The 13,711-nt window shown below is 41.2% G+C and overlaps 1 protein-coding gene across 1 annotated transcript in view; it reads right to left on the reverse strand.

Annotated features, from left to right (window-relative positions):
* Positions 1–12,322: 12,322 nt before the first annotated feature.
* Positions 12,323–13,711, reverse strand: part of LOC132104816 (transcription factor HIVEP3-like) — a 30,863-nt gene continuing 29,474 nt past the window's right edge. The window contains exon 7 of the mRNA XM_059510348.1: positions 12,323–12,856. Within this exon, the coding sequence (XP_059366331.1) occupies positions 12,323–12,856 (534 nt within the window). The remainder of the gene's footprint in view (positions 12,857–13,711) is intronic.

Consider the following 13,711-nt stretch of genomic DNA (forward strand, 5'->3'; position numbering starts at 1 on the left):
AACCAAGCATGACACTGCATTTTTTATTTATTTTTTTAATTGTATGCAATGCCATGGCACCTTCGTAAAGTGTGTTTTTGGATTGGAACTGAACTTTTGGATTGGTTTTATGGTTTAAATGTGTTGGTAAATGTGCTTAAAAACATCATTAAAAATATTCATAATGAATAAATTAATACAACTGAATTTATGACATTTATATATCGCAACTGCTCCACTAAACTTTTTTTTCTTCATCAATGAACTTGAATAATATTAAACATTTAAAAGCCTCTGCAGGGGGACAGGAAATGCTAGAGTGATGTCACAGTCCACTAACAATTGCACCTCACTGATTCTTTGTCCCACTGAGGTCAAAAACAGTAACTAAAATAAATGTTTATAAATCAAACATCATGGACAGATGATAAAAAAGTGGCAGAATACACATGTGAATTTTATGAACCAAGAGCCAATATGACTGATAGTAATTATGTTGAATGTCTTTTATAAAACGATTTAACCTGAGACCTAGCATTGTGCTTAATAAGTTACTGATTGCTCAGGTCACCCGTACTCCATCTCAGAGTCTCTCTCTCTCTCTCTCTCTCTCTTTGTGTGTGTGTGTGTGTGTGTGTGGGGGGGGGGGGGGGTTGTGTGTGTGTGTTTTTCTGTCTCAGGCACAATCTAACAATGTGGCTTTTTCCACTTCCTTTTCCACTCAGCGCAGTGGCTCGCTGGAGGAATGTGCCAATGTGCGCTGACAAACACAAAGCAACTGAATTCCTCAAAAAGCTCTCAGCTATGTGCTGCTCCACTGCACTTTGACACCTCACATGCTCCATTAGACTTTCCTGACCAAAGCTGGTCAATGAGAGAGAGAGAGAGAGAGAGAGAGAGAGAGAGAGAGATGCTTTGGCAATACTGTACAAGTCATGCCAATAAAGCTCATTTTTCTTTGATTACCGAAGTCTGAATGATGTCACAGTCAAATTTCTATATCGACTGCCACTTGTGCTTTGCCTAGTATTTCACCAAGCTCGATCTCCACAGTGCATACAATCTGATCCGTATCTGGAAGGAAAATGAATGAAAGACAGACTTCTCAACCACATCCGGGCACTACGAATACCTGGTTATGATGTTCTGGCTTTCCAACTGTCCGTCTGTCTTCCAAGCCTACATCAACAGAGTGTTCCGTGATATGCTCAATCGCTAGGTCATTGTCTACATTGACGACATACTCATCTACTCTGATTCCCTTGAAACGCACGTTCAACAAGTTCGAGCATTCCTGCAATGTCTAATGGATCACCAGCTGTATACAAAGAGAGAGAAATGTGAGTTCCATCTGAAACAAGTGTCCTTCCTGGGCTACATCATCAGCGCTGAGGGGGTCACCATGGACAATAACAAAGTTCAGTCTGTATTAAACTAGCCACAACCAAAGACTGTAAAGGAATTGCATCATTTTCTGTGCTTTGCCAATTTCTACAGGCGCTTTATATGGAACTTCAGTATCATAGCGGCTCCATTTACTTTACTGCTCAGGGGAGGGAGACAATAGCTAGACAAGTGTGACAAGTGACAAGTGTGACGTGACATTCAGCCAAGTATGGTGACCCATACTCAGAATTTGTGCTCTGCATTTAATCCATCCGAAGTGCATACACAGAGAGCAGTGAACACACACACACACACTGTGAGCACACACCCGGAGCAGTGGGCAGCCATTTATGCTGCGGTGCCCAGGGAGTAGTTGGGGGTTCGATGCCTTGCTCAAGGGCACCTAAGTCGTGGTATTGAAGGTGGAGAGAGCACTGTACATGCACTCCCCCCCACCTACAATTCCTGGCGGCCCAAGACTCGAACTCACAGCCTTTCGATTGTGAGTCCAACTCTCTAACCATTAGGCCACGACTTCCCCGGTCACCAACAGCTCAGAACGCTTTCCAACAGCTCAAGGACTGCTTTACCACAGCACCCATCCTTCTTTTTCCAGATCCCGATCTCAAATTCACAGTAGAGGTTGATGGATCCAACACTGGGATCGGAGCAATCTTGTCACAATGTCAGGGCAATCCTCCCAAGCTATTCCCCTGTTCCTATGATTCAAGCAAACTGAATGCAGCCGAAAGAAACTATGACATGGGTGAACAAGAATTGCTGGCAATGAAGGCAGCCTTTGAGGAATAGAGGCATTGGGTAGAGATCGCTAAAATTCCTTTCCTGGTACTCACTGATCACCTCAACCTGGAGTATATTCGCTCGGCCAAACGTCTTAACCCAAGGTGAGCTCGATGGTCACTATTCTATTCACACTCCAACTTTAAAGTAACCTACCGACCAGGGTCCAAGAACTGTAAAGCGGATGCATTATCCCGATTGCACAACCTTTCACTCACTCTGAAAAGCACTGATAAAACCATTATCCCGCCAACTTTGATTTTAGCACCAGTTCAATGGTACATTCGAGATAACTGAAGCTCAGGACAATGATCCACCACTGCCGAACTGCCCCAACGACTGAACTTACTTGCCAACTGATCTTTGACAATCGGTGTTGTATCTTGTACACGATTCCTCCAGTTCAAGGCACCCCGGGATCACAGCTTCAATCCAGCTGGTGTCCGAGCGCTTCTGGTGGCTATCCTTACTGCCGGATACCATCAGATTTGTTCAACAATGCCCGATATGTAACATGAAAATCCTCTCACCAACACCACACAGGTTTATTACAACCCCTTCCCATTCCTCGACGCCCATGGTCTCATAGAGCAATTTACTTTGTTGCTTATCTCCCCAACTCCAGAAATCACATAACAACTCTCACAGTCATCAACAGATTCTCCAAGGCCTGTCGACTCATTCCCCTGAACAAACTGCCTACTGCCTTTGAAACCACCAACGTCCTGTTGGAACAGGTCTTCCGTATCCATGACCTTCCTGAAGATATAGTTTCCTACTGAGGCCCACAATTCACCTCTCGAGTCTGGAAAGCTTTCTGCCAGCAACTCAACATCAACATCAGCCTCACCTCCAACTACCATCCATAGTCCAACGGCCAAGTTGAAAGACTCAACCAAGACATTACTCTGTTCTTACACTCATACTGCAACCAGAATCAGAATGACTGGGGTCGGTTCCTGTTATTTGCAGAATATGCACAAAGCTTGCTCCGCTTGCCATCAACCAGCCTTACCCCTTTCCAGTGTGTCCTTGGCTTCCAGCCCCCTCTATTTCCCTGGTCGGGAAAACCCTCCGAATTCCCTGCTGTCAAGACTGTTTAAGGAGAAGCGAGAATGCATGGAATGCAGCTCAACTTCACCTACAAAAAGCAGTGCGCCAAACCAGGGAACAAGCCAATCGTCAGAGAAGGGAGGGGCCTGAATATACTTTTGGACAATGGGTCTGGCTATACACCAGGGATCTGCGACTACCCAGCAAAAAGTTAAGTCCCAGGTACGTGGGTACATTTAAAATCCTAAGGCAGATTACTCCAATTTCATATCATTTGGCTTTACCTGCAAATTACCGTATCTCGCCCACTTTCCAGGTCTCCTTGCTCAAGCGAAGCAGTGGACCCAGAGGAGAGAGGGACCAGTACGAGGTTGGAGGTTGGACGGCGAGGAAGCATACCAGTTCAGAGAGATTCTAGATTCCCGACGCAGAGGACGAGTGCTCCAGAATCTGGTCAACTGGGAAGGATATGGCCCAGAGGAAAGGTCCTGGGTGAGCGCCCATGATATCCTGGATCTTACACTCACCCTCGAGTTTCAACAAGCTTATCCAACTCGACCTGCAACTCGACCCTGTGGAAAGGCAGCGTCGGTCTCAAGCGTCGGTCTGCCCCTTGCATCCGGATCCACTCACAAGGGAGGGGCACTGTCATGAATCAGACCACTGTGGCTCTCTCCGCTGGACACCGGAGGGCACCCTCACCTGAGTATTAACTTTCACCCTGGACTCCATTTCCCATAACCCGTACTGGACTAATTACCTGCACAGGTGTTGCTCATCACTGGCCTATTTAACCAGCGTTCACACTCACAGAAGTCTTATTTTGCCCCGGCTGACATTTCTGAGCATTTTCCCTTCTGCCTGGTATGGTTTCTGCCTCTGTCTTGTCATTCCTTCCACTGTTGTTTGACCATTGCCTGTTGTTGACCTTGCTTTATTCAATAAAGTGCTGCAAATGGATCAAAATGCTTCTGACAGATCATTACACCTAGCCTGACTACGTCAGACTTCCTACTTCCGCTCAATTTCATTTCGCTTCTGTACTCTGTCTACAAAGCAAAGTGAAGTAGCAGAGTATGGTATTACCAGGCTACATTACACCTATGGCTTGAGGGCAAGTAAATCATGGCATAAGAACTAACTTTAACAATATATCATAGACAACTGAAGTAATTATGAAATTACACAAAGATGTACTCAAGTCTAAGCTAACTGCATTAACTCCATAATTCAACTGTAATACATTTTCAATCAATTGCAATTTACATCAACACAGTGTTTAAAAATAGTGCAATACACAATTAAGTATATTCTTTTGAAGTATATTATTTCCATAAGTACTTTTTAAATTAGTGTACTTTTTCACAAGGGATTATTCTGCAAATCACGTTTTATAGAAGTGTAAAAAGGACTTTGCCCAATTTCCTAATCTTTTATTTTGACAAAATGTGGTATTTTGGAGGGTTTACAAGGTTTTGTATGTGGTTGCTAGAGCGTTCCTTGTGCAATAGGTGGTGGTTTGGGTGTAACAGTGCAGGACAAGCATATTGTAATACTTTTGGTCAAATCACTAAACCTCTATAATATTGATGCTTATCTGATGATTCTACTTCATTCTGCCATCAAACATGACACTGTTCAAGGTGTTTTGAAACCTGATCAGGTAAGCACAACATCAAAATTGCAAAATGCATCCTTATCACAAGTTATCAACAGCTAGAATGGCTTTGATTTTTTTATGCCCCTGTGACAGAGATGTTTGAGGAATTCCAAACAAGGAAAAATGGATTCACTTTCTTGGAATGTTGCGAGAGATGATTCAGTTTTTGGCAGATATCGAAGAAGGGCAATGAAGATAGCAAGATGATAGGAAACACACATAGACAAACACACGTCCATTTCCGTTTCCTATGCATTCCTCTGGCGTGAGCTATGACCTGCATCTCAGTTAAGAACATAAACAACATTTGAGGATCTGTGTCTGGAACTCAGGCATATGGGTGCTTTACTGATAAACCCACACTGTCTTATTAAAAAACCTGCATACTTTAAATAAGCATCAGTAAACATGTGCCAATACAGACACCTAGCACCAAACAAATACAAATACAAATAAATAAATAAAAATCTTCCAGCTATGTGTGTGGATTAACAAAAAAACTGTGACCAGTGAGATGAACCAGCTGGACATTATTATTATGATTAGTAATAGTGGTGATGGTAGTAGTAGTAGTGGAAGTAATAGTAGTAGTAGTAGTAGTAATTAATGGTTTCTTTAACTGTTTTCCAATTCTTCATATATATATATATATATATTGTGTGTGTGTGTGTGTGTGTGTGTGTGTGTGTGTGTGTGTGTGTGTGTGTGTGTGTGTGTGTGTGTGTGTGTGTGTGTGATGATCAAAAACTAGAAAAGGACTTTGATATGATGCAATGCAACTATTTCATAAATGCAGTTATGCCCCTAAAATGCAAGATATTGGGGCATGTTTGTTGTTTGTCCCAAATGTGATTTTACACAATCGTTCAGTAAATAAGAAGTTAATGTAATGTTATATAATCCAATTTGTCCCACACATGAAACATGCTTTATATTAACTGTTTCAAAATAATATGCAAGTACTGTGTGTATTGAAAAATACAGATTGTAAAATGCACTGTTGAGCTCCCAAATGCATTGTAAACTAACAGCACATGCCGAGATGCAGTTCTCTGCGTGAGCTAAGATGTGAAGAAGACACCGGCTCATGAGCTGATTGTGTGAGGAAAGTCTGCTTTGTTTTTATTCTTTAGATACCTTACAACAATGCTGAGAAAGAGGAGTCCTCAGAGATCATCTTTGCTGTGACTGTGCAAAAATGACTTTGTTGTGCTCCTGAACAGCTTGGATCATTGAGTTCATCAGACTGTCCATTTAATGAGTAATGACATCCTTTTTGAATCAGAAAAGTAGCTTCATGTCCTCAACATGTGATAATGTGTCAGTTTGTTGTACTTTGGTGTTTCTCATTTGTGTTTGTTATATATCGTCAGTTTGACCGGATCTTCTCCTGGCCTTTGCTTAAATTCAGAATGAATTATTCCATGTAATTAAGTCACTTTGTTGTCCATTTTATCATATTATGTGCCAATGTTGTATTTTAAGCTCTGTCTCCTGGTTTCACAGACCAGGCTTAAGCCTAAATGCATGTTTGAGCTGTCTTAACTGAAAATAGCGTGCTCTGACAGATCTTAAAATATGTCAGTGTCTTTGTTTTGTCTTGAGATGCGCACCAGTAATGTGTTTTTCCTCAGACATTTTTATTTAAAAAAAATAAAAAAATAAAAAAATAAAAAAAAAATAAAATATATATATATATATTATTATCCTAATTTTACTAATCCTTTATTAAAAGCTCATCCCTGTCTGTGAATCAGGGCCTATATGTATCGAGGGCACTACAACATTTGTTTGTTTGTTTTTGTTTTGTTTTAAATAAAAGAATAACTTGTTTTACTTAAATGTGATGCTATTTTCCCATTTAAATAGTTTGTTTAAATCGTGTGGGGGCAAAAATAAATATCTGCATTTAAACTGAAGGATGTTGTTTACTCTGAGTCACCTTTTGATTCCAAACCCTATTAACTGCAGTCCTGCAGGTTCTCTGATTGAAAAGAGTAAAAATCAAGATGGGTTTGATCATATTTCCATGTAGATTCAATGTTAAATAGGTGGATTAGTTTAAGTTGAAGAAATTTAGATTTTTATGACCATTGATGACCTTGATCTATTTTTCATAATTGAAATATCATTATTTGAGGGTGCAACCCTGACAAAAAAAAAATTAATAATGTTAAACTTCAACATTGATGCAATGATAATTTGGTTGATGCATTAACACTGATTCAGCGTTGGTTCAGTGTTGGTCTGAGATCTGGGCCTGTGTGTCAAAGCGAATGCATTGAGTGTTGAGTTTATGGTTTTATTTTATTTATTATTTAGAGAGAGATTTACTTAAATTATGTAAGATATATATATATCCTTGTTAAGAAAATAATAATTAATGTACTTAAATGATCAGTCTAGTTAAAGTGCTCTTAAATGTGCATGCAATTGTACTTTGACAGAATGTTGCACAAACATAAACCTAAATGGTGGAATGTAGCCCAATATGTTTACATTATACAGCCAAGCGCGCGCGCGAACGAGCATATACTGTATATATTTCCCTGTAACTTGTCCATTTTAGTGTGTTTACAGCGACATCTAGTGACAAACTGAGAGTAGACGCTGCATTCATTACATCAGCATTCACAGTACCTTTTAAAAATGAATTTTCTTTCTTCTTCTTTTTTTTTTATATCAGTGAAAACAGTTTAAAAGTATTTAGTCATTAATGAAGTAAAAGGCCTGATGATCTGATATAAATATCGGGAAGCTTTGTCAATAATGACGCATGCCGTCAACCTGAAACCTCTTCCAGCATTTTTTTTGTCAATAAATGAATTAAAACACCGTAAAAATAAAATGTAATAAATAATAATAATACTGCAAACACAGTTCAGTGTGACTTTATTGTGTTCACGTGTTATGCATCTGCTGTAACAAAAACGTAGTTTATATAAGACTTATTAGAGGTAAAACTAAAGTGATTTCGAAAAAAAAAGGTTTTAAAAACTTACAATTACCGATTATCCCCATAAACAACCAGGGAGTCATATTTAGAGCTATGGTCACGTGCCAGTAGAGGGCGATATGGTTCCTAAAATCATACTGTACATAACACCATCTTCAGGTGGAGTCAAAAATAACACAAGTACGATGTTAAGAGGACAGTTTTGCTGGTTATCGTGACCTCGTTAGCCTCTGCTGGAAGATGATGTTTAACAAGAACAGATGTCCTCTCCTTTAATCACCAAAGCCTTTCCCTGACTTTACCGAGGTGCTCCAGATCTGAAACGATAGAAAATCACTGTAGTCTTCATCAGAAAAATGTATTTTAAATTACATATCACATTATCAAAGCTAAACATGGTCCAGTTAAAAAGTTGCACAAACATTTGTAATCATAAATGCTATTAGAAACATGAAGATCCATACATTACTAATGTATTTGAATATAATCAAGTATGACAGAACACAGGAGCATTTTGTGAATAGTTTATCGATTAAAATAAACATAGCTAAAGCAACAACAGTCTCTTGAAACCATCTTTTAATGTAAAGTCACATTACTCTTATATTTCTGATAATACTTTGTCCTGTCTGAAGATTACACAGGAGATCTCTGTCTATCTGAATACATCACAACGAGAGGAACACCATACTGACATCTCCCCACATCCAAATAATCAACACCACGAGAACAACTCAACCATCAACCAGAGCTCATCTTCTGGGTTTGACCTCATTCTAGACGACTTTCTGGAAAAACACGAGTGTTTCAAATACTGGCCAACAACATTCTACTGACCATCACATATAACAAAGAAAAACTATGCTGCAATGCCATAGAATATAGTATAAATGCATATAAAAACATAGATTTGTACAGTGGGGTTTCTATTCAGATTTACAGTAGGATATAGATATATTTTCATCATGATGAGTTAAATTGTTCCATGCTGTAACATAATAATATATGAAAGTGAGAGTTGGACATAGTGTAATTGGCACCTACTACCATATATATATATATATATATATATATATATATATATATTAAATAGATGTTATAAAATGTATTCAGTTTACAACACATACACACAGATGTGCATGAAAATATACATAGATCAGGAAAATTATGCATCTACACAGACCAAAAATTATTCAGCAAACCTTAGTCTAATGATTGAATCATGGTCCCAGACATTTTCTCTGGTACCTAAAATCTGACCCATACTAAGATAGTTAGTGAAACAGTGAAAGTTGTGCCTTCATTTACTCACCCTCACATCGAAAACAGCATGTTAGTCGAAATAAATACAGCTCCTGTCCTCTATTTCAAATCTGTCCTAGAACCATGCAATGGTCACAAACTGCATTTCTTTCAATATTTTATGCTTCCTGAGATGCGCTTATAATGTTAGACATAATTTAGAAATAAAAGGCTATATTTCTTCCTCGATTTTAACCCTATGATTGAAACACTATCTGAAGGTTTGTGTCTCATTGTAAACACCCACTGAAACTCATTTCAAAATCTATACTACTGTAGATTTTGACTATCCCAGCTGCTATGGTTAGCTCACGGTGGAAAGTGTTGATTGTAGCGTTAGATCTACAGCTGGCATCACAGCTGATCACAGTCATGTCTGTTGAGCACACCGATGCAATGATCTTAGCTTCTGCACGCTCTCATCATAACTAACACAGTCAAAACAGGAAGTAAACAGCAGATTCACTGCGTAGTGTACACAGACATTGATAATGACGGGAGTTTTGGTTACAGTGCAGAACTGAAGTGATTGACAGCTCTAGCGAGTATTAATTAACTGTGTTTTTCTTGTTTTCTGTGCTTTCTAATTGAATAACAGACAATTTTCATGCTGTCAACAGGAACAGTGTGAAGTTGACCATTCAGTCACTCACACCCTCAGAAAAAAGGTACAAAAGCTGTCGCTGGGACCCAAAAGTGCATTTTAATTCCTTAAAGCCAGGTATACGTTTGTCCCTAGAGTGTACATATTAGTATAAATGGAGCACTGTGTCAATGACAGTGTTTGTACCTTTTCTTTCAGAGACTGTAGAGAGCACGTCAATGCAAAAACAAAGCCAAAACCCAGACATTTTAGAAAAATTAAGAAATGCCAGCCAGGACAAGTCTTAATTTAGTCTATTAACACATTTACATTTTGTGTCATTACTGTTGGGTTCATATCTTTCAGTAAAAACTATATTCCTGTTTTATTATTTCTCCTGCTTGTGGGTGGACCAAAGAATCAGAGATCTTAGAAGTTTGCGTTGAACTGTGCTGATGTTTTCATGTCAATTACGTCATAAAAACCCTGACAGAGTTGTTTTGGCAGCTTAATAAATAAAAGCTGATTTTGGACTCACATTGAGGTTTTGAGTTCTGAAACTTACAGGATAGGAAGTTTTAATGACCTCTTATATGTCAAAATTAGTTTTCCTGATTCATGACCCCTTGAAGTCGTTATTCAGTGGAAATCTTCCCTTCCGATGCAGCTCTCAAATATCATTAAAGCATCTTCAAATATAGTGCGATGAAATGTCTCACATGTTGGACAACAGGGTCAGAACAGACTTTTCAAGTAAGGGGCAATAAAAGATTTCCCTGGGCATTTTAACTTAGTAATAACACTTTTTCATATTAACTTATTAATTTGTTTTGTCTTTTATGTCAAATGTTTGAAGAAATAGCATGCCGTATTCTGGCCACACATGCATTAAGAACCATTTATGAATTAGTTTATTGCTGTTTACACATGATAAAATCAAAACTCCTAGTACTGCATCTGCACTTTATTGTTTACGATCCGAGTATTTATCAAGAGGGCATAATTCAGTTGTTTTCAGCGGTGACTAATCGAAACTCTGATTGGCCGCTGCACCCATAAGCTCAATAGAAATGTGTGATTGGTTATGATGCTCAGTCAGTGCTTTTAGTTAATTTTCACACTACAGCCAATATATATTTCGTTTATTTGTGCAGGGGCAGTTGTTGCCCCATTATCCTGAATTTGGGGGTGTGACGAGTGGGGCGGGGCCGAGGGACATGGGAGCGAGGCCGGGGGAGTGATTGGAGATGAACTACACCTGTTCGTCCCACCGGTCTCGAGGCCCATGGAGGAGATGGAAGGATATAAAACTGGAGCGACGACAGTGAAGGACGAGAGAGGACCAGGCCTGGGCTTTTAGTTGTGTTTTGGTTTTTATTTTATGCGCACCAGTCGTCCGTGAGGGGCTGGTGCGCTGTTTTGTGTTTATTTTGTTATTAAAATGTTTTTGATTGTCCGCCGGTTCCCGCCTCATTCTTCCGGAAGAATATGAAGGTTATATCGTTACAGTGGTGCCGAAGCCCGGGAGAAGGAGGGACGCGCTGCTGAAGATCCCTCGCCGCTGTGGTGAATCCGCGGTGCCATCGAGCTGGCGAGGAGTGTGCCGCCATGGACGCTCGAGGCGGTGGACTGGAGCGAGTTGCCGGGGACGGGCGAGCTCGCTACCGGCCGCCCACGATGTGGAGAGACGGCTGCCGTCCGTGAGGGAGCGGAGGAGTCGGCGCCGTTCGCCAGGTGGCCGGAGCCTGCTGCCATCCGCCGGAACGGGGAGGAGCAGGGAACGGGGGACTCCTGCCGGCTGCCCAAAACCGGAGTAGCCGTCGCCGTCCACCGGGCGGCGGAGGAGTGTCGTGCCGTCCGCCGAGGGCCGTCCAGTGCCACCGCCAGGCACCGCGGAGGAGATCACCCAGCTGGTGGAGGGCCGAGCAGCGGTGCGTCTGGGAACCGGAATTTTTTTTTTTTTTTTTCCTCTCTCCCCTCTCTCGTCTCTGTCGCTCCTCCTTCCATCTCCTTTTCTCTCGCCTCGCCTGTCCTACCCCCAGGTTCCCGCAGGTCCCCGGGAGCGGCCCCCCCGGAGGGAGGGGGGGGGGAGTAGAGCGCAGTCTCGGGAGTACCCCCCGGCCTGCGAGGGGCGATGGGGGTATGTGACGAGTGGGGCGGGGCCGAGGGACATGGGAGCGAGGCCGGGGGAGTGATTGGAGATGAACTACATCTGTTCGACCCACCGGTCTCGAGGCCCATGGAGGAGATGGAAGGATATAAAACTGGAGCGACGACAGTGAAGGACGAGAGAGGACCAGGCCTGGGCTTTTAGTTGTGTTTTGGTTTTTATTTTATGCGCACCAGTCGTCCGTGAGGGGCTGGTGCGCTGTTTTGTGTTTATTTTGTTATTAAAATGTTTTTGATTGTCCGCCGGTTCCCGCCTCCTTCTTCCGGATGAATATGAAGGTTGATATCGTTACAGGGGGCAACATGTTTGGCAGAACCAAAAGCTATTTTGCAGAAAGAGCAAAACTGAACATTGTGCCTAACGTGCAGATCTGTAATGACACGTGTGTGCATAAACAATGACAACATTTTCATTTTCGCCCAAACTTTTCCTTCAGCACTTAGCGTCCATGGATGTTCTGGAAGCGTCCACCGGCTGAGCTTTCTCCAGACTCCGAGAATGCCTTCTGTTGTTTCTTTGAGAGATACTCTTCCAGGTGGTCAAGGGAACACTGCGAACCTCCCTCTTTTTTGATGCGAGCTCTGCCCAAACCATTCTCCGGATCTGCTCTTTGCCTTCATCGGAGGAAGCGTCGCTCTTCGAGCTCATCTCCACCGCAGGCTCCGTGAACACTATCAGCTGATTTCTGCGATGAGGAACTTCACCTTTCTCCTTGGTCAGCAGGGTGACGGTCATCTGGGCCACGCTGTGGCTTAGTATATTGGAGCGTGGCTGCACCATCTGGATGCCGCCGATGGGGATGGTGAGGCTGAGGTTGGGAATCGTCACCTGGGGCTGTGAGTGCAGGGGCAGGTGACTTAACACGCGCTGGCCTTCCCTGGGCTGTGTGCTCCTGGAGAGACGCCCGTGTGCCGGAGGCCAAGACTGTGTCACGCTGGTCCGTCTCTGAGGACTGTGTGTTTTCACCTTCGGAAGGAGCCAGAAAGACATTTTTCTTTAGTGAAATCACCACTTGTATATTGTAGAGTGAGCACTACTGCAGTCATCTTTATTCTAGGCTAAGGACACTATTTCTAAACTGTGTGGTAAGTCTTGTTTTGCGGCTACAGCTAAAGATAGTCCTGGTTCATCCCAAATCTGTATTTCATACAGTAGATTATAAACAGATGTGTCTGCCGTCATTTCATGGGTTAGTATCTAAGGTTTTGGCTTTAATTGTATGTAAAGACCTGTGGTCTGGCTTCTATTTCTAATAAAGGTGTGACACTGAAATAACACACAGTGTGCTTTTGGACCCAGGGTATTTGTTTTGGATGTTTAGCTTGGATATATTTGTCTGTCTTGTTTTCAGACTAATTACATTTTGTGCGCTAATAAAAACCATCTTTCTATAAGTGGACTTAAACAAACTTACATAAAGAAAGAAGCATCTACATATTTAGCTATCAAGACTAGAAACCCACAGTTTACTCACTACTGACTAACATGGTTGTTAAAAGAGATGGTAAGGGGTAACTAAGAAACTACTGTAAATATGTAAATGCCCAAAATTCTGTGGCATGTTTCTCAAAATAATGATCTGATCTTTTTGACATCAAAAAAGTCTCTTGTATCACGCGGTATAAAGCTCTGTTGTTACTGCTAACTAAAACTATAGAATCATTATTAAAATCATTTTTGTTTTTTGAAATGAAGTAAAAATGTTAGGTGATTTTAGATGAAAAACATAAAGAAGAGTAATGTTGCCTTAGCAGAGCAATTAAATAAATATGTTTATGTTTAGTTACAAAAAAATACTATAACTAAAACGGAAATAAAATT

Source organism: Carassius carassius, chromosome 25 (genome assembly GCF_963082965.1).
Source record: "Carassius carassius chromosome 25, fCarCar2.1, whole genome shotgun sequence".
Classification (NCBI taxonomy): Eukaryota; Metazoa; Chordata; class Actinopteri; order Cypriniformes; family Cyprinidae; genus Carassius; species Carassius carassius.